The 19,446-nt window shown below is 55.2% G+C and overlaps 1 protein-coding gene across 4 annotated transcripts; it reads right to left on the bottom strand.

The window, feature by feature from the left end:
* Positions 1–206: 206 nt before the first annotated feature.
* On the bottom strand, positions 207–18,234 carry C1QTNF1 (C1q and TNF related 1). 4 transcript variants are annotated; one of them, XM_053570098.1, is made up of 4 exons: positions 18,108–18,234; positions 3,674–3,842; positions 1,479–1,618; positions 207–799 (listed from the first exon to the last, which is right to left on the bottom strand). In XM_053570098.1, exons 1-4 carry the CDS (start codon positions 18,124–18,126, stop codon positions 249–251), a joined length of 879 nt encoding a protein of 292 aa, XP_053426073.1. In that variant the 5' UTR covers positions 18,127–18,234; the 3' UTR covers positions 207–248. The 4 variants fall into 4 exon arrangements, with proteins under 4 accessions (XP_053426073.1, XP_053426076.1, XP_053426074.1 ...); XM_053570101.1 differs by lacking the exon at positions 18,108–18,234 and adding an exon at positions 16,847–17,194; XM_053570099.1 differs by lacking the exon at positions 18,108–18,234 and adding an exon at positions 16,847–16,979 and having other exon boundaries at positions 3,674–3,889.
* Between the last annotated feature and the right edge of the window lie 1,212 nt (positions 18,235–19,446).

The following is a 19,446-nucleotide window of genomic DNA, read 5'->3' as shown; positions in this document are numbered from 1 at the left end:
CTCCAGGAAGGGGCGAGATCTGGCCTCCTGGTTGAATGCCGAGGCTGGGGAGGCAGAGGCCAAGGAAACCAGGAGGGGAGGAGGCGACAGACGGAGCGGCCGGGTTCTGGGCCCCACGGTGCGCGCGGGGCGGAGCGCGGGGCGCGGGGCGGGGCGCGGGGCGGGGCGCGGGGCGGGGCTCGGGGCGGAGCGCGGGGCGCGGGGCGGGGCGCGGGGCGGGGCGGGGCGGGGCGCGGGGCGGGGTCTGGCTAGGGCTCGGCCGCGTGCTTCACCAGGTAGCCGCTGAAGGTGATGTAGGTGTCGAACTCGTCGCTGAAGATGGCGTTCTCGCGCTCGCCGCGGAAGAGGCGCACCCACACCTCGTCCTGCTCGCGCAGCTGCAGCAGCAGGCTCTGGCTCTGCATGATGCTGCGGTCGCTGACCTGCGCGTACAGGATCACGGCCTCCTCTGCGTTACGCATGATGTGCAGGTACGTCTCCTTCTGGTTCCAGGTGTGCACGTTCAGGCTGAAGAAGTAGATGCCGGGCACGTAGCAGTAGAACCTGCCCGTGAACATGTTGAAGTGGCCGTAGAGGTTCACGAACTCCGTGTCGAAGACCACCGTCTGGTAGTAGTCGCTGCTGTGCAGGGGCTTCTTGCGGCCCACGGAGAAGGCGGCGTAGTGGTTCTTGCACCGGTCCCCGGGGGCCCCCACGGAACCTTTCTGCCCTTTGGGTCCAACGTGGCCCCGGGCGCCCACAGAGCCCGTTTTGCCGTATTTCCCCTGGAGGCCACGATCCCCGCGGTCACCCTTCTCGCCTAAAAGGGACAGGAAAACAGGTGGCATTGAGTGGTCGCCTGGGCCTGGGCCTGGGCTGCGAGCTGTGACCTGCCCTGCTGTGCGGCCCCCATCCTGGCACCAGGGCACTTGAATTCCCAAACTGGGCAAACAGACTCAGTCCAGGGAGTTCTATTTTCATCCAGAAGCAATCGTTTTTGTTGTTTGTTTGTTTTTTTCCTTCTGGAGAGTTCTGGCAAAGAAAAGGGAACACATGGGTTTGTCCAAAAGCAACAGGGTCTGTGGCCAGGTTCACTCAGAGCAAATGAACTGCAGATGCTGGGGCATCTGGGTTGCAAGCATTCCCATCAGATTCTGTGGGACTGGGTAAGGTCAGGTGCTGTGTGCAGGGCTGTGGAGAGTGGGTGGCATTCAGAAAGCAGCCTGGGGCACCAAGCCTCAAGACAAAGATCACAGAAGTCTACGGTCTATACCCAAGGGGTGGGGGGAGGCCCCGGACAGCCCTTGGGCTCTCTCCCCCATTCTTAATCCTGTGGCCCCTTCCTAATCCCTCTGCTAGGAAGGGGGCCAGAGCCTCAAAATCAGACTTTTCTCTGCCTCGCCTCCAGGAGACAACCTGGCTGTGCCCTGCCCAGCCCCACTGAAGGGTTCTGTCTTGCCCCAGAAGAGCCCCTGCGCTGGCCCTTGCCGCAGTCTGACCTTTCAGGATGGTGATGTTAATCTGGGGCACTGGGGCCACTGGGTACAGGGGGCCAGCGGGGTCACAGCAGCGAAAGCACTGGGAAGTGGGCAGCTCCTTGCCCTGGCTGGGGCTGTATTTTTCATGTTTTTCTTCAGCCCTGAGGGAATAAAGCACCACAATGAAAATCGTGGCCTCCCCGCCTGTGAACGCCTCTCCTCTGCTGCTACTGGGTCTGGCGCAGCTGACCTGCCTTCTCCCCTTTCACCTGGATGTTAAACTTGGCGCATGGAGAACTCTGGGGTCTTAAATGACACTTCAGAAAGAGCCCCCGCCCTTTGTCAACAACAGTAACAGTCACAGAAACACTAACAACACAAACACCAGTAACTTGACGGCCATGCAGAGGCTGCTTGGGAGAAACCTGCCCCTCTAGGAGCAGCAGGCCTTCAGCTGATGTAGGACTATGGCGTGGCTCCCTATCTCTCGTCTCTGATTCCAGAAAATGATATAGTCATACATGAGAGAGTTCAACTTGATCTTCAGGATTCCTTAGAGCTATAACAACGGCTGGAGACCCTGAATTCTCCAACTTGACATTTGAAGAACCCGCTCACTAACAGGACAGGCGGTGACGGCTCCATGCTACCACCTCATGGCACCTCACGGTACTGCATCCTGCTTTCTGTTCTGTGGCTTTTCTTGCCCTGGTTCCAGAGTTGTGTGTGACAACCCATCTCAGTGGCAGCAAAGTCCCTCTGAGTGGGTCAGCTTCTTACCTAACTCTGCTCCCACTTTTAAATCCCAGAAAACCCAGGAAGTGGATCTATATACCCTAACTTCAACTGCCCATAAGCCCAGGACCCCAGACAGATGCTACCAACCCATCCCTCTCTCCTAAGCCCCAGACCTTGACTTCAAACTTCTCAGCAGGAGTCTCCATCTAGGGATTCAACAGGCCCCACCAATGTCACATGTCCCAAACTGAAATCCCTGTCCTTGTCCCTCCACTCCTAGAGCCCAGGATGATGCCTCCAGCCTCGCTCCAGGGACTTCCCTGGCCTCCCCACCATATTCAGCAGAGTCCTGAGGCTTCTGAGCTCACCTCACGGTACCCCCAGTACTGTACCCTTGGCCCTTCTCACTTCAGATGCACCATCACCATTTCCACTGCTCTCTCAAAATCTTTCTCCACAGCAATTCATCCTCTTTGCTACCTCCCTTCAGCATTCCTTCTAGAACACTGTCACTTCTAAACCTCTCCACCACTGACTTCTCCAGTTTCCTATAGCATTCAGCTCAGGCGCGCCCCTCCCGCACTAGATTCAGCTGCCTCCCTGTACCCTCTCACACCAGCTGCACCCCAGCCATGCCTCTGCACGCATCACTCGGGCTACCAGGCAGCTTTCCCCTCTGTCTGCACCTGGGAGGCCTCCAGGTGTCCTTTGAGACCTAGTTCACTCTTGTTGGTCTACCTGGGCCCCATTCCTCTGTGTACCTGTCTCCCTCATGGCCTCGGGATTCCCAGAGGCCAGGACGGTGCCTCTCGCGTGCTGCCCAGTACCTAGTGCATGGCCTGGCTGACAGCTGACACTCGGTCAAAACAAGAAGAAGAAAGGAATGGTGTGGCTGGGCCCCTAATCCTGCCCAATTCCGCTGTGTTCTAAGATAGCCTGAAGTCTCAAGTACTAAGTCAGCCAGGTGCTCAAAGCATTGAAGAGACCCAAAGCCAGCCTTGAGCTATCACCCAGGCCTCGGGGACCTTGCATGGTTGAACAGCAGTTTGTGTGTCCTGTGAAACAGTCCAAGTGGCCTGGAGTGTATAAGTCACTGCAGACTGAGGACACAAAGGCACATCCATGTCCTCCACAACAGGTCCAGGAAAGCCAGCACCTGGCCGCCCAGTCTCTGCCAACCCTCTCCCCCGGCTCCAGCAGACACCGTCAAGAGACAAAGCAAGGACGGAAAGGCAAACAGAAAGCAGGGCTGGAGACCTGGGCTGCTCTTTACTCCCTTAGCTTGGGATGAGGCTGGCTCGCTGTCTGCAGTTTCCAATGGGGCGCCCATGTCACTGAAAGGAGGAATGGCTTGTCTGTCCCCAGGGCCAGAGTCCATGAGGGCTGCCCCACAGCTTTGGCTTTTGCTTGGGGCACCTCACAGTGCACCTCACCTGGGCCAGAGGCGGAACCCCTGCAGTCACACCCTCAGCCCTCACCTGTCAGTGTGGTCCGGCGGGGTTGGCGGCTCCTTGGTCCCCTCCTGCTCCTGCTCGTCATGCTGGATACGGGGCACCAGGCTCAGGGTTGGGCCACAGGCAACAGCCAGTAGCAGGCAGCAGGCCAGCACAGGTCCCCATCCCGGGGAGCCCATCTTCCTACAGGGCCCTGGTGGGAAAGGGATGTGCTGGGAAGGCACCAGTTAGGAAGGGATTCTGCAGGGAAATTGACAGGAAACCAGAGGGGCTCACCCAGGCACGCATCACTGGGAGATGCTTCCGTCATGATCCTCTGGGAGAACCACTACACACACACACATCTCACATGCCCACACTCTCAATATGCTCACAGACACATGTGCATGCACCCTCACAACACACACTCACATGCACACACACACACAGTCTCATGCACACACATGCGCCTACTCACGCACACACTCGCATTCACATTCATACTCACGCTCACCTGATCACACACACTCATGAGCACAATCATACTCAGATGCACACACTCACAAACACACCTGCAGACTGGTGTTAAAGTGTCATTGAGCAAGGTACCGTCTGTACCCACCCAGCCTCTCAGGAAGGAGAGTCCATCAGCCACTGGCCCCCACAAGCAGTTGTTTCCCACCCATCTTAGGACAATGAACAAAAATCCCAAGTGAGCCTTGCACAATGGCTGTCCCTTAGCTCCGCGCAACGCCGGCTCCCTGTCGGGCCATTCACAGGTGGGCAGGCAGGTGGGAAAGTGACTGCAATCTGGCTTTCTGGCCACCAGGGGGAGCACCACTGAGTATCCGCAGCATCTAATTCAGGACATGTCCAGCCCAGACCCAGGGCAAACATCATGCACGTGAAGCCACCCCAGGCCTCTCACTCATGGCACTTTCAGCAAATGCTTGGGACAGGACCCTCTTTGTCCAGTGCCGATGTAGTCCTTCTAGAACACTGGGTCTCAACCCCTTTGTAACAATGAAAATACATCCAGGCATTAGGAAGGTTGAGAACCACTGTTCTAGAAGGAAGTGTCCACAGAGGCTCCCAGTGAGCCTGCCAGGGGCTGTTCTTGGGCTGAAGTAGGGAAAGCAGCCAAGTGCTTTCCCGGTCAGCCGCTCACCCAACTCATCGTGGCAGTCTGCACCCTAGGGCACACTGTGCGGGCTGTCTCAGGTGGGCTGGAAAAGCTCCCCACCATGGGAGACGGTGAGCATGGGGCCTCAGGGGCGAGAGTGGGGAGAAGCACCTGGCCCCTCAATCTCTCTCCTTCCCCACCTTGGACACCTCTGCTGGGTCTCCCGTGTGGCCCCCACCTCACCCACTGCAGTGGCTTAGCTGGGCCCCCCGCCCCCAAGTTTTCTATCAACCAGCCATCCCTCTCAACGTTGGGGCCCAGAGACCATCCAATGACCAAGAGGCTTCTTGAACCAGCCCCTACCCAAAGTCTCTGATACCTCTCCACACTTGCCAAAGAAAGTGTGTACGTGCATGTTAGTTTATAGAATATCTATCTAAGTCACCTATCCATCCATCTGCCATCTCCCTGGGCCCCTGGGCAGGGCACGCACAGCTCCCCCCTTCTGGCCCCACTCTTCACTTGTCCTGTGTCCCCACCCTGCTTCTCAAACTGAAATGTGGACACCTGAGGACCCTTGTCAAAATGCAGCTTCTGATTCAGCAAAGCTAGAGCCCTGAGGGTCTACATTTTCAGAAAGCCCCCAGGGACTGCCAATACTGCTGGTCTGCTGACCACACTTAGGAGTACCAGGTTCCAGCCACCACTGTCCCCAGAAGCCTGACACCTGCCCACCTGCCTGTATACTCCTTCCTTGGCCAGGAGGGCCCTTTCTCCTTCCTTCTACTGACGACCAGGCTAAGGGGAGCCGCACTGCCCCAGGTGAGGTGTATCAGCTCAGTCAACCCACACAGCCCTGTAACTTAGGGTTAGGTGTGAGGACCCCATCACAGGGCTCATCGGGACCTGTGGTGACTCCTTAACAGAGACAATATTCCTTCATTATTATACCAAATTTATACATAAGAAAATTTCAAGAGGCTAATTAGCGTTAGACTGTCCAATTTTTTAAGCGGGGCAGCTGTGTTTGAACTCAGGTATACTGACTTCAGATGACAACAAAATCCTATCTACCCTGTTTTCAAAAACCCAACTCAAGTGTCTTGTATTATTCCTGAAGCCTTCTCAGACCTCTCAGTGGGAGGGGAAATCCTCTCCTTCCTCTTTTTTAATTTTTTTTTTCATATTGCCTCATACTATAGAGAGTTTTGTTTGGCCGAAAGTTTCTGCCCGGCAGTCCGTGCATGACCTCTCAAGGCCTGGGGCACCCAGACTTCCTGGGGCACCCTGAACTTCGCCAGTGCTCAACAAATACGTGTCAAATGGAATTCTCTAAATCTGTTTATTTCTCTATTTCTATATTTCTCTGTTTTTCCTCGGCGCCTTAGTAATTACTCTTTTTGCCTTTTAAGTGCCAAGGTTGCACCAGTTAAAAGGAAAAGAAGTTTTCCTTTCTGTAAGCATTTTTTTTTTTTTCAGAATCCAAAGTGATATATATTCGTTTTACAAAAGTTGGAAAGTAACAACAAAGTTAAGTAAAAAGTAACCCGGGATTTCTCCAACTCAGCACTACTGATACTCAGGGCTGGATGACCCCCTGTGCAGGGGGCTGTCCTTTGCTCTGGAGGACACTTAGCCTCATTCCCAGGACTCCACCCACTAGATGCCATTAGCACCACCCCACCCAGCTGTGACAACCACAAGTAATTCCACATTGCCCTTTATGCCTGCCCTGGGGACAAAATGGCCCAGCTGAGAACCAGTGTTCTGCCCCAGTGGAAGCACCTTCTGCACATTGGTACATCTCTTTCTAGTCTGGAAAAGGGACTTTCCACACCTAGGTCAGAAGAGACAAGGTCTGGGACACAACCGGGTTAGGGATGACGGTGTCCTCAGGGCTGGGACCTGAGATGCCCAGCAGAGAGCCGGAACCACCCCCCCAGGCTAATGGGCGCAGGCAGCTGGGCCTGGTGGGGCTCCCCCCAAGAGCCTCCTCTTGGGAGCTGGAGCAAACCCAGACTGAAATCTTTCCTTCATTGAAAAGATCTTAACTACCATTTTACCAAATCTTACAGCAAAGTCAGTATCCTGACATTATGGGATCATTTTAGTCTCTTTTGGACAAAAACAATATTGCCCAATATCTAACCAAACTTGGCTCCAGGTCACTTTTAGCAACTTCCAGCAACATGAAGTCCCCCACAAGGGTGAGGTTTTGCCCCCAGTGAGGTCAGTCAGAGAATGTGCTAGACAAGTCCAAGGAAGCGGCCCCCAGGACGTCTTGACCAATGATGTGTGACCCTCATGAGCTGAGACCCACAGGGCCCAGTTTCCAGACTGTGTTGCGGTCCAGGCAACTGAAGACAATTCCAACGTGACTCAAGCTCTTTACTTGCCTTTCCCAAACGCTGTGAGTAACAGCTGAATCCCATGATAACTTCACCCCATTTTTCTCCCACCTCTGTCCCTGAGGACCTGTGGCACTTCAGCACCCCTCTCCCCAGCCCACCCACCTCCACCTTAACCTCCCCCAACAGGAGTGAATCCCCCTTTCCAGGAGGTGGGAGGCAGAATGGACAGACGGGGCTGATACAGCCCTGGAATAGGTCATTTCCTTACTAACAATTTTTACCCCTTCCTAGACCTCATGTGGCCCTGTGGTGGCTCCTTTAAGGAGGAAATATTCATGCTCAAGTCCAAGTTTCCTTATATTTGTTTTCAATTTGTCCTGTTATATCTTGGTCTCATGCCATGTCCTAACAGGGTATACCTGTGGCTCTGAGATCCCGCTGGGGTTTTGTCCTGCTGTTCCCTCCAGCCCAGTCCATTTGACAGACATTTTGGAAACACTGTTTTCCTTCTTCTTTAATCCTCATTGAGGGAGCAATTGTTCTGGGCAGTGAGAAGCCTATAATCTCCTTGAATTAGAAGGAGCCTCGGAAGACAATTCCAAGCTGTGCTCTCAGCTGATGATCTAACCCAGGCTGTGTTTGCTGAATGCCCATGATTTGCACCACATTGTGCAAGAGCTTGAGAGGAAGTGATCTGACCATATATTAAATATACTCCCTGACCCGCAGCGTGTAACAGTCCAGTGAAGGGAGCAGGGAGGTATCTGAGTATAGCTCAAGACAGAATGGCGAATGTTCAAGCAAGTTGGAAAGTAGGTAATGCCGTAGTCCTGTGCCGTCCAATGCAGTGGCTTCTGGTCATGTGTGGCTACTTAAAGTTAAATTAATTAAAATAAAATAAAATTTGAAATTCAGCTCCTCAGCCACCCCAGCTGCACAGCAAGTGCTGAATAGTGCACACTGCCGACCGTATCGGAAACGTTTTCACCGCTGCAGAAATTTCTATTGCACAGCTCGGCTCTGTGAACAGCAGCAGGCAGAGGTCTGGGTCATTCGGTCTCTTTCTTCCCCTGCATGTGCCACATCTAATCTGTCACCAGCCCTTGGTAAGAGCGCCCAGAGAGCCCCTCTCCTTCCTGTGCGTCTCCTGTGTCAGGTGCTTTCCAGGGGCGCTGGCCATCTCCCAGACCCCAGCCCACCCAAGACAAACATCTTCATCCTGCTTTTCTAGGGCCTGGACATTGCCCCAAAATTTTACATGCATCTCCCAAGGAATCTTGGCATAAGATGGGACTTTATCCCACATCTAACAGCTTCGACATCAAGAATACAATTTAGCTCAGCGTCCAAACACTTTTGTTTCGACACAGCATTGACCATCCCTCAGCCATCATCATCCCTTCCCAGCACGTCCTTCTGCCGCCTTCAGCCCCCAATATCCTTGCAAGCCGAGGAGGAGCCCCTCGCCCTCGGCATTGACATCTGGGAGATTCTCCTACTTAGAAACTCAGAGCTCAGGGCGGTGCCTGTGGCTCAAGGAGTAGGGCGCCAGTCCCATATGCCGGAGGTGGCGGGTTCAAACCTAGCCCCAGCCAAAAACCAAAAAAAAAAAAAAAAGAAAGAAACTCAGAGCTCTCCAGATGCTGGGAGAGGATTCAGGTACCGGGGTGCCAAGAAAGAGGAAGGTGCCATACTGGGGTGTTCTTTGGACCCTCCTGGCCACTGGGACCTTCTGACACCTGACACAGCCCTCGCCTGACAGAAGCCACTTGTCACATTATATGCCTGGTGACCAAGCCCCTCTGGTGATGGGCAGGAGGCAGAGTGGTTTCCAGTTGAGGGATGCCGTGTGTTCACCTTTTCCAAAAGCCCATTTACATCTAATGTCCCTTCTATGACCGGGCAGCCCCCGCTGGTCTTGGGCTCTCCGCCTCCCCCAACCTTGCGGGGGCAGTGGTGGGTGGGGATCCCTCACAGAAGGAACTCCAGCGAGGTGCAGGTGAGTGGTGTGGGCACTTTGGAGCCCGTCTCCTCCCTCGACCGCCCTCTCGCCCTTTTCCAAGAAGCTTCTCTCTGTCTTGGAGAAAGAGGATCTGCTTTTTAAGGTTGGAGGGGTTATCTGGTTACCCCCAAAGCTCAATCCTGGGGATGAAGACAGGCTCTTCCAGGACCCGTTGCTAGTTAAAATAACAAAAGTTTCTTTCCCCTTGGAAGGGAATATGTCTGGCTTAGGACAAAAGAATGAAAAGAGGCCAAGAATTTTCCTCATCTTAAAACATCTCCCTCCTCTCCTGAGACAGCTACACCTTGGCCAAGAAGGACTCACCTGGAGTGGAGAGAGGACTCGGTCTCAAGTTTTGCCTGGGCCCTGCAAACAAGGAGGCCACAGGGGCTGCCAGGCACCAGGCCAGCCCGGCTTCCAGCCCTGTGACTCCATCCCAGTGGAAACAAAGATTCCCTTGAGTAGAGCCACTGTCCTCAGATCACCTCCCAGCTGGAAAGCCCGGGCGGCAGGCTTGCCCTACCCCGGGAAGTGTGTGAGAGAGAAGAGGCGCTGACAGCTGCTGCCGTGAGGTGGCTCTGCAGGTGGCCTGGCCCACCGCCCACTTCCCCGCTGGCAGCAGCGACACCCTCAGGCCTGACCACTCCCAACATAGAGGGAAGAAAGGACCTGAGAGTCCTGTGGCCCTGTGCCCTACTGCACTGCCATACCCGGCCCTCCATGGCTGCACCGTGTCTCTGTCAGGTTGCTCAGATTGCTGGATGCCCCAGCATTTTACGGGATTCCCTGAGGAAGCCCAGCCCATGACAGGACTTCGTGACTTATAGGTCAGGAATTAAATTCAGCTCTGCCTCCCACCAGTGGTCCTGCCACCCGGTCCCGCCCCATCTGCCCCTGCTGAGATGGCACTGACCCTGGGCCCCAGCACTCTGCTGCGATGCTCTCCCCTGAGTGCACAGAGCACCCGCCGGTGTCCCCTGCCCTGGGGACTGGCCCACACTGTCCCCGGGTGTTTATGCTTCCTGATCCCCCCTTAAAGACAGCTGCCCCCCACATCAGCTCCTCCTACCCTAAACCCTCTGCCTGCCTGAGCGCCCCAGGCCATGTCCTCACCCCACCTGACTGCTGAGTCCTAGGCCTGCAAAGGTTAAGTCCAAACAGTTTCTACTGGCCATGTGGGACTATTCCAAACAGTTAAACAAAATAAAACAGCCGATTCTCAGCGATGGGAGCCACATTTTAAGTGCTTACATGACCAGTGGCTACCACACTGAACGGCACAGCTGCTGGTGCCTTTGACCGTGGCTGGAGGTTCTGGCGGGGAGCACTGGTCTAGACTCCAGGTGCAGCTGTCTACTGAACACCCCTCTTTGCTCTGAAGGCCCCAGCTTTCTCACCTCCTCCTCCCTGTCCTCACCATGCTGGCTTCCCTTCTTGCAGCCCTGCCTCGCCCCACGCGGTCCCCTGCAAGCCTCCTCCTCTCCGCACCTCTTCTTCTCCAGCCCTGGCCGCTTCCCGGCCTCCATCTGTCTTCCACACTGTTTCCAGAGGCAGCTTTAAAACTGCAAATCTGAATGCCATCCTTGGCTGCAAAGACTTCCCCGGACAAAGGAAGCGGTTAAGCCCCGGGGCTTCACCATCTGGATCATCCTCGCCTGCCCTGGCATCTTTCACTGCAGCCCCCGGAGGGGCTCCCAGGCCCAACACAAGTCTCCTGAGGGCTCATCCTCTTGCACAAACTCCTCCTTCTGTCTGGACACCTCCTTCTTCTGCCACCTTCCCCATCCCAGTGTTCTTCAGAGCTCAGCCACGTGCCACTGCCTCCAGGAAGCTTCCGGAAGCCTCAGTCTGCTGGAGATGCCCCTCCCCCAGCATCCAGGGCAGAACCAGTCAACCTGGCAGGTTTCCTCCTCTAGCCCCCTCAGGCTCTGAGCTCCTGGAAAACAGGAACCTGTTCTCATCTCTGGCGTGTCTCCAACATCTGGGGTCAACTTCCAACACCATTTGACCTCCACCCTTACCTTCGGTCACCACCCAAGAGCCACCATCCAAAAAGTATGTGCCACAGCTGGGAGTCTACTTAGTTCTCTTTCTAACTCGGGGTGGGGGGAGAGGGACCCAGGGGACACCAGTAAGTGCCAGCAGAAGTGGATCCTTGCATAGCCATGGAGCTGTCCCCTCCCCAAATGCTCCTCTTATCTGCACTCAGAAAGTCTGCTGCTTCGAGAAGACAGTTAAAACCCGCTGCCCCCACCAGCCAGGTTTACAAAGTGCCCCCACGTCCAGAGAGACAGTTTGGCTCAGTAGGTCACGGTGTGTCCATACAATGAGAAACTAGAAAAACAAGGCCATTGATTAGGGTGGTGAACTGAGCATGGGAGGTGGGAATCGTGGTAGACAAGAAGACATGTGACCCATCTAAAGTCTGAAGAAAAGAAGGAAGGAGGGGAGGAAGGGAAGAAGAAAGGAAAGAAAGGAAAGGGAATATTTGGAGATGGGGATGGATTCAGCCAGCAGCACCCAATCAGTAATAGAGTGTTTATGTTCATAAAGACATCCATAAAGCAGTGATGAGTGAAAACGCGGTTGAAAACACACACACACACACTCAACCATGAAGACCCAGGGGCCACCCACCTGGCTGCTGCTGACAGCAAATATCAGTGGGTGATGAAAACACGATGCTTAACATTTTCTTATTTTGGCTTCTCTGCTCATTTCCCCAATAACAGTCACGTTTTTTGTCACAGTAAGTACACATTATTTTCCACTTAGAAAAATGACAAATAAGCCCCACCCTGGGGACTGAGGGAGCATTTTGCTTATTCCGGGAGACTCAACCTCATGCTTAGGAAAGTAGGATGGGCAGCGGCTTTGGTGAGGCCGCAGCCAATTTAGAGCTCCAGCAGAGCCGTGTGGAGCAAAGACTGACCCGGTGCCACGTCTCAAGTTCCTCATTCAGCCCTTCAACCCATGTATGCTGAGAGCCTGCTGTGCACCCCGCTGCACTGTGGGGACACGAGAAACAAGAAGACGGGGCACCCCCCGCGGCAGTGGGATCTCCAGCGGTTATGGTGAGGGATGTCAGGCCGGGAGGACACAGCCACAGGGAGCCTAGCGCAGTGGCACCAAGCCTGGACTGGGATGGGCAAGCCAGGGAAAGCACGTTTCCTGGCTGCAGGGGCTGGTTCTGCCATTGTCATAACACCTGCAGAGGCCTTGCACCAACAGGAGCTGCCTGAGTGGAGCCAGCGGCTGCAGCTTGAAAGCTAAGGAAAGGGCCGTGTCCTCACACCCACCTCTGCGAGTTTTGTGCAGCGACCAGGTACGTCCTCAGACAGGAGTAGCCCCCCTCCACCTTCAGAGGGCCCTGATGACAACGCCCCATTGCCACAGCTTCAGGCACCTACCCCATGCCAGGCTCAGGCTGTGGTGTGTTCTGTCCACTCCTGAGCCAAACCCTGCCAGCATCCCTCAATCTTACAGGCACGCCGATGGGCTCAGGCCCCACGGCTGGAGGTGCTGGTGCTCCCCTTAGACCAGGTATGTCCGACAACAAAGCACAGCCCCCTGCTCCTGAGGGGGCTCTAGACAGTGCCAGAGGGCACGGCCCTGCCCCCACACTAAGTCTAGCAGCCACTCCTCCCTGCTAGGTTGGTTACAGCTGGACCAGCAGCTGCAGCCTTGGGCTTCCAGAAAGACCCCATGCCAGGCACAGTGTCAGACATCCAAGCTCTGTTTGTTGACACAGAACACCAAGATCTCCCTGGGACAGCCTGCTAGCATCTTAACCCCCACCTCAGCCAGGGTTCAGTTCTTCGGGTGAAGGCACAGAATCACCTTAAAATGTGAGGGACTTGAGGGAGCCACTGGATGTGCACCTGTAGGGCATTGCTTTTGTAGGGTGGAAAGAGGGGCACGTTGGGGAGCTCTGAAGAAGGAAGGGGGAGGCTGCCATGCAGGGCCAGAGGGTCCCCGCACCCCCAACCCCTCTGAGCAGCAGACACAGACTGAACACTGGGTGCAAAGGGACAGGGCCCAGCAACACAAGGCCAGACTTCCAGGACCCTGGTCCTAGCCCTCATAGACAGACCTCCACGGGGCCAGGAGGCCACTCTGAATGTGAGAAGACCCTGGAGCCCCCCAGTCACCCCACACCCACTCAGAATCCCTCACCTCTTACTGTTGACTCTTCATGAGGAGAATGGGGCCAGGCGCTGTTCAGCTCTAAAGACCAAGCTTGGACACCCACGGGGCAACATCACAGGGCACAGCCTGCCTTCTGGCCTGTGCCCGCCTCAAACCCACCCCAAACTGGCAGCTTTCCTAGTTGAGGTCCTTTTCCTTCCCTGGTCCCCCCAGCAGAGGGCGGCTGGGAACCAGATGTTCCAGTGGAGAGGGGCTGTGGCCCAAGGCGAAGGGAAGGGGCACTCCCGCAAGTGTGTCTGTGGCCAAGAGCAACATGCGGCTCAGCACAGGGCACCAGGTTCTTGGCCGCCCCACACCCCATGGCCTGTCTGCCTCGGTCCTCCTCCCCCAGCTCCTGACTCCCGGCTACCGTTTCCTGCTCTGCTTTGCCTCATTTCAAGGAAAATTCCTACAGGCACCAGGGAGATGGTCAGACACAGAGGCCCAGACAGGCCCACATCCATCCCAGTGGCCATGCTGGATGGGGCATGTGTCAGCTAAGGGGCCTGCAGCTCTTGGCCAGCCCAGTCCAAGATGGGGGGCGGAGGTCAAGGCATCTCTGGTGCCCCTTCTGGGGACCACCCCTCTGAGCCACCTTTGGATGCCAAGCTCGGTTCTGGAAATTGAGCATGGGCAAGATGGGTGCTGATGTGTCCAGACCCACTCAGACCACCCAACCACAAACATCACGCAGTTGGGAACTTGAAAAGGACCCAGAGACCAAGTTTCCTCCCAAAGGCCCCACTCCTGCCCACACCACCTGTCCCTTCCAGAGGGGTGAGGGCCTCCAAGCAATAGTTCCAGTAGGAGGAAGGGGGCAGGTGCACCCTCCTCTGCATGTCCCTACTTAAGCTCGGAGCTGACCCTGCGGGGGCAAGGACCCCAGTGCAGACCCCGGGCAGGGCCCTGAGAATCCCAGGGCCTTGAGAACGGCTTGCTGGACAACTCACCATGGAGCGTCAATCACTGTTTTCCTGGCTGCGCTCTAAAGTGACAGGTGATTTCTGGAATGGCCAGGGAGATGGCAGGGTCCTGCCCAGAGAGCTGTCTGGACAGTTGGCCTGAGCAGAAACCACATTTCAGCAATTTAAACAGGGGAAGTAGCAATCTTTGGCCCATCAGCTAGTTAAGCCACCAAGGTGAAGAGTCTCGGGAAGCCACTGCCTCACCTAATATCCCCAGGGATCTCGGGTCAGGGAGAAGAAGCTGCTTCTGAAAGGGCCATCGTGCTCCCTGGGAAGAAGGGCTGTCAGGCAGAGTTGGTCTCAGGCGGTCAGCAGAGCGTGGGGACAGCCAGGGAAACTTCTCGTGCTTCCTGCCCTTCTTGGTGTCTTTACCCCAGACCTCCCTTAAGGCCCTAGAGCCTCACCACCCCCATGCCTAGAAACAGGGACCCACTTGAGAGCCCAACCCCAGAGGACACAACACAAATGGCAAGCTTGTGTCCCTGCAGCCTGACTCTATCTATGATATTCTTTTCATCTTTGTTTTGATGGGTTAAGTTCAATGCCAGAATATTTGTTTTATGAGTCATGCTAATTACAGCTGGGAGGAAGGCACCAGGAAGAACAGAAAGGAGCATGTTCTGAAAAAAATTAGGCTGTGTCAGTTGCCCTGAATAGAGAGAGTCTGCCCAGGAATGAGGAGGGAGCTAAGCCCTTCCTGGGACATGTGGGCTCTCTCTGCTCCCACTAGGAGGGTGTCCCGTGCGGCCCAGCCACACCTGCACCACAGGGGCAGTGGTGTCCAGTGGCTGCTCAGGGCCAACGCAAGGCATCTCTGAACTTCTGCTCATGGGGGCACCTTCCTGGACATCACAGGAGACTCCAGATGGCAGCAGGAGGTGAGGGAGAAGAGAGAAGCCCCTGCCCAGCTGAGCTGGGGAGGGAAAATATGGAAATTTGAGGAGCTTGGGATCCAGCCTCAGCTTGGAGAGCTGGGCTCCGTGTCCCCGGTGGGGGTAGGGGGATGTTAAAAGCACAATCTCTGGATGTGGAGACACACATGTGCATTTCGGGTCTTCCATCTACCTGCTCTGGGACCTTGGGCAAGTCGTGAGCCCTGCTGAGCTTTGTAACTCTCCACTTCCCAGTTTCTGAGAGTGACCTCAGTGGAGCTGCTGAGAATCAACATTTGCTCAGCACCTGCCATCCAGAAAACACACACAAACATGCGGCTTATGTTATGACTATTACTGCCATGGTGGCTGTCCTCGGGTCATTAAGCACCTGTCCACCTCTATAGGTCTAAGCAGTTCTCAGCCCTCTGCCTCCCACCTTCCTGTCTGTGCCCCCTCTTCTCTGGTCAGCAAGGATGCTGACCAGGCCTTGTGGAGAATGTGCCTCCCCTGCCTGCACACACAGTCCAGTGCGTCTATCTGTGACAATGCTCCCAGGGCCGCACGGCCTGCCGGGGAGTGCGCACTTTCCTGCACTATAAAAAGCAAAGACTAGGAGGCCTTTAAGGACGTCAAACACTCCCTAGGGACCTAAGAAGTTGCTAGCAGTGGAGAAAACACGGGTTCTCAAGGCATTTCTCATTTGAAAGCTCAAAAGGAGGAGGCTCCAAGTGTGCTATGTCATCTCCACTCCAAGCAAAAGAGAGGCCGGAGCCTCCTCCCTCCTGCCCAAGCTCAGATGGGTCAGGACAGCTGTGAGTACCTGAAGCACAGGAGGGCATCCACACAAGACACACAGCCCTCCAGGGCTGGACACAGCCCAGATGAGGCCTGGGAACTGGCACTGCGGAGCCCAGGCTAGCAGGTGGAGCCACATGTGTGCCCATGAGAAGCCCCCAAGGGCTGGGTGATGGACCAGCAGTCAGCATGCACCCAGAGGCTGCAGAGTGGCTCAGTGACTCCAGACCCAGACTCTCAGTGACACAGGCAACTTCACTTCCCAGGAGGGTCCCCAGGGAAGGAACATTGTTTTTTCCTGCCCAAGCTGGATTCCCTCCAGCATCACCAAGGCTGTTAGATAGGTGCCAAAGTCAATGGCTCCTGCACTATGCAGGGTCCGAGAGTCAGCCACGTCCAGGACTGGACAGACCTGGCTCTCAGGTGGTCTGGGGGGACCCTGGTGGGGTGAGGGGATCCCTACCAGGTGCAGGGTTGGGCATGGGTACCATTTGCTTCCATTACACGTCCTCAGAAAGCCATAGAGAAGGGTAAAGCATCCTCAGAAAGCCATAGAGAAGGGTAAAGCAAGATAACACCCCACAAGAAATTAGGGGGTAACAATTATTCCTGACAGTATCTGCAGAAAAAGCCCACCTCCTCCACGGGCAAGGAGGGAGACGGGAGATCACATACACACACACACCCCAGGGAACCTGGTCTCCGGAAGTGGAGTTAGCGGGGACAGAGCAAAGGGCTTTCTCTGAAACTTCTAGTCCGGCTGCCCCTTAGCCACGACTGCCAACCTGGCCCCTCCCACTGGCCATGCTGGCAAAGGTGTCCACTCAGCCCTGCTCTGGCAACTGAGCTGAAGCCACGAAGACAGAAGCAGGAGCCGCTGGGTCCCTCCCGGCTCTGTCCTGCCTGCTGAGCCACCTACCTCTGTCCAGCTGGGCCGCCAACCCCGTGCTCACAGCGGCCTCTCCGGGGAGCTCCCAGCACCGCCTTTTAGAGCATCTCGGCTGGTCCCAGGAAAGGGAGGCACAGACTCGTGAAAGGCAACAGAGCAGAGAAAAAAGTCCTGGGGAAAGAAGGCTTAAAAGGGGGTAGGGGAGGCGCAGGCAGCAGCTGGGGCCCCTCCCGGCACCTTTATCTCCGAGGCTCCTAGGTCTCTTTGGCCAGAAGCGGAAACGCAGTTTCTTGAAAGTAAAGGAAGAAAGCAAAGAAAGCAGGGCAACCACGTAAAGAGCAAGCCCCAGCCAGATGTGAGCAGCGGAGGGAGCCTTGAACGCTCCCAGCGCATTTTAGCCAAACAGCAGGCGCAGAGGATTAACTGTGTGTGTGCCCCGCTGCTGGGCGGGGAAAGCCACCCCCGGAAGCCAGACTGGGCTGGGCGTGCAGATGGCCACCTCTGGGTGTCCAAACATCTTTCCAGATGTGGAGGGGGTGGGGCCCCAGACAAGGATACCCCTCACAGGGTGGGGGAGTGCAGACAGCTGAGCGCTCTAGGTTACTTGGTAGCAGGGGGATGGGCTTCGGTAACCAACCCCATGGGATCAAGGCTCCAAACAGTGGCAAACCTGAGACGCACCATCCACAGGGGGCTCAGCCTGGGGTCCAGGGACCGATGGCAGGTTTAGGGGAATATGGGAGCCCTCTACAACAGAATGTCAGATTGTGTGTGTGTGTGTGTGCACAATCTGGGAGCCCTCTACAACAGAATGTCAGAATGCACGTGCATTTTTAGAAAGTGATGGTCTGTTGCTCTCAAAGGTTAGGAAGAAACCTCTGCCCAAGAGCTTAAATTTTCCAGAAAACAACATGAGCACAAAGGTGGGGCCCAGATGGCTGCAGGAGCTTCAGCACTCCTCCTTCTCCACAAGGCCTCTCATTCCTTGATAGAAAAACCTGACATTTTCTCAACTCCATAAATATTTTTGTTAAACAAGGTCCTTAGCCTACCTCCCATACTGACCACTGCCCCAGGCTTCTCCTGCCCATCCCTGGTCAGGGCCTAGTCTCAGCAGCCCTAGTCGCTGAGTCAGACAGCTTGTCCTGGAATGTTATCATGTCCCTGGAAGAGGAAGGACTTGGCCAAGAAACCAAAATCTGCCAGGACAGTAAGAATGCTCCTTTTTTCTGGCTTCTATCTGACCCCTGCACCCGTTCTCCCATGACCTGCTCCCAGTTAGGCTTCGTACCTGCCTCTTGTTCTGTCATTGCTCCTCCGAGGGCCCCTCTCTCTCGTCACACCTGGACAAGTGATGTACAAACAGGGATGCTGGTTTGGGACATTCAGGGTGAACAAAGAGGCTGAGTTTCACTCCCCCTTGCTTTGAGATCTCCTCTCGTCCTCTGCACCAACACACGGACAAGCTAAGAGAAGCCAGAAAGAGAGGAAGAGGAGCGTGCACCCTTGTGTCCACTGCCTTCCCTGGGCTGGGCTCAGCAGTGTCCAGAGAGAGCTGAGCACAGCAGGATAACCCCTGGGTCGGGGAGGGAGCCTGTGAGTTCCCAGCGGCTATCCTGCAGAGCCTGTGTCTGTGCTGGCCAGCACCTTTAGGAGAGTAGTGACAGAAAGGCTTCCAAGCCCCCCAGGGAGAACTTAAAGAACATAGCGGTGAGATTAAGTAAATGTGTCTCCGCTGGAGATGTGGCCTCCACTAGCCTTACAAGACTCAGAGCTGCTGGTGTTCTTGGCATAGGTGTCTGAAGCTTGGCAAAGTTTATGTCTCCTGTTGCTTATTGATACAGGAAAACCGAGAGATAAGCTTGTCTTTATTCCTGTAAGTGACATGAGGAAGTTTCCCCATCACCCAGAGCAAGGCCCTTGATTACGCTGTCCTTAAATAGACCTTGGAGCAGGGAGACTGGAGGAAAAAACATCTTACACAGCCCGTATGAGACATTGGTCCATATACATCAGAGACCTGGCCTTTCTTAGGACTCTTATGAACTGGGAACTCCCCAGATGCTATGGAAAACTCCTCGCTGTCCAGCCCGGGAGCTGAAACTTAGAGAGATGCTGGTCAATACTCATGAAGCTGGGTGCAGAAAGATGGAAGATTTATTCTCTCTCTTTGGTCTGTCCAAGATGGCTCTGCTGCTGAAGACCTGAAAGAGGGGACATTTTGACATAATTCTAAGACACGAGTGCACGTGCCCCACAGAGGGCAAAGTCCGGAAATACAGCTGAACGATGAGCTCCTCGGCCTAGTAGGAGGTTGAGTCCCAATTGTCCTACCTTGGCCCAGCCTGGGAATACGACCACACCTCGCTGGCCCTTAGAGTCCTTATGTAAAAGCAGAGATAAGCCCAGGGTCTGTCATCTGGATCCAGTGAGGCCAACCATGGTCGGAGTAAGATGGGACACCCTACAGACTCAACCCAAGGTGGGGGGCTTCAGGGCAGCTCCCCTTCATCAAACACCAGGACATTCTGCAGTGGGATAAATGAGGGCTGTTATCAGTCTTGGGACAGTCCAAGTCACGTTATTCTATTAAATTAATTTGTACTAAATTTAGGGAAACATTTTTGTGC

This window comes from Nycticebus coucang, chromosome 18 (genome assembly GCF_027406575.1).
Source record: "Nycticebus coucang isolate mNycCou1 chromosome 18, mNycCou1.pri, whole genome shotgun sequence".
NCBI classification, from domain to species: domain Eukaryota; kingdom Metazoa; phylum Chordata; class Mammalia; order Primates; family Lorisidae; genus Nycticebus; species Nycticebus coucang.
This window is presented reverse-complemented; position numbering and strand designations above follow the sequence as displayed.

Bases quoted from the DNA above. Each gene is read 5' to 3' on its own strand.
- C1QTNF1 (XM_053570098.1), bottom strand. The intron at 1,619-3,673 runs GTGAGGGCTGAG...TTATTCCCTCAG, and splicing joins CCGCCGGACCACACTGACAG to GGCTGAAGAAAAACATGAAA. The intron at 800-1,478 runs GTCAGACTGCGG...TGTCCCTTTTAG, and splicing joins TAACATCACCATCCTGAAAG to GCGAGAAGGGTGACCGCGGG.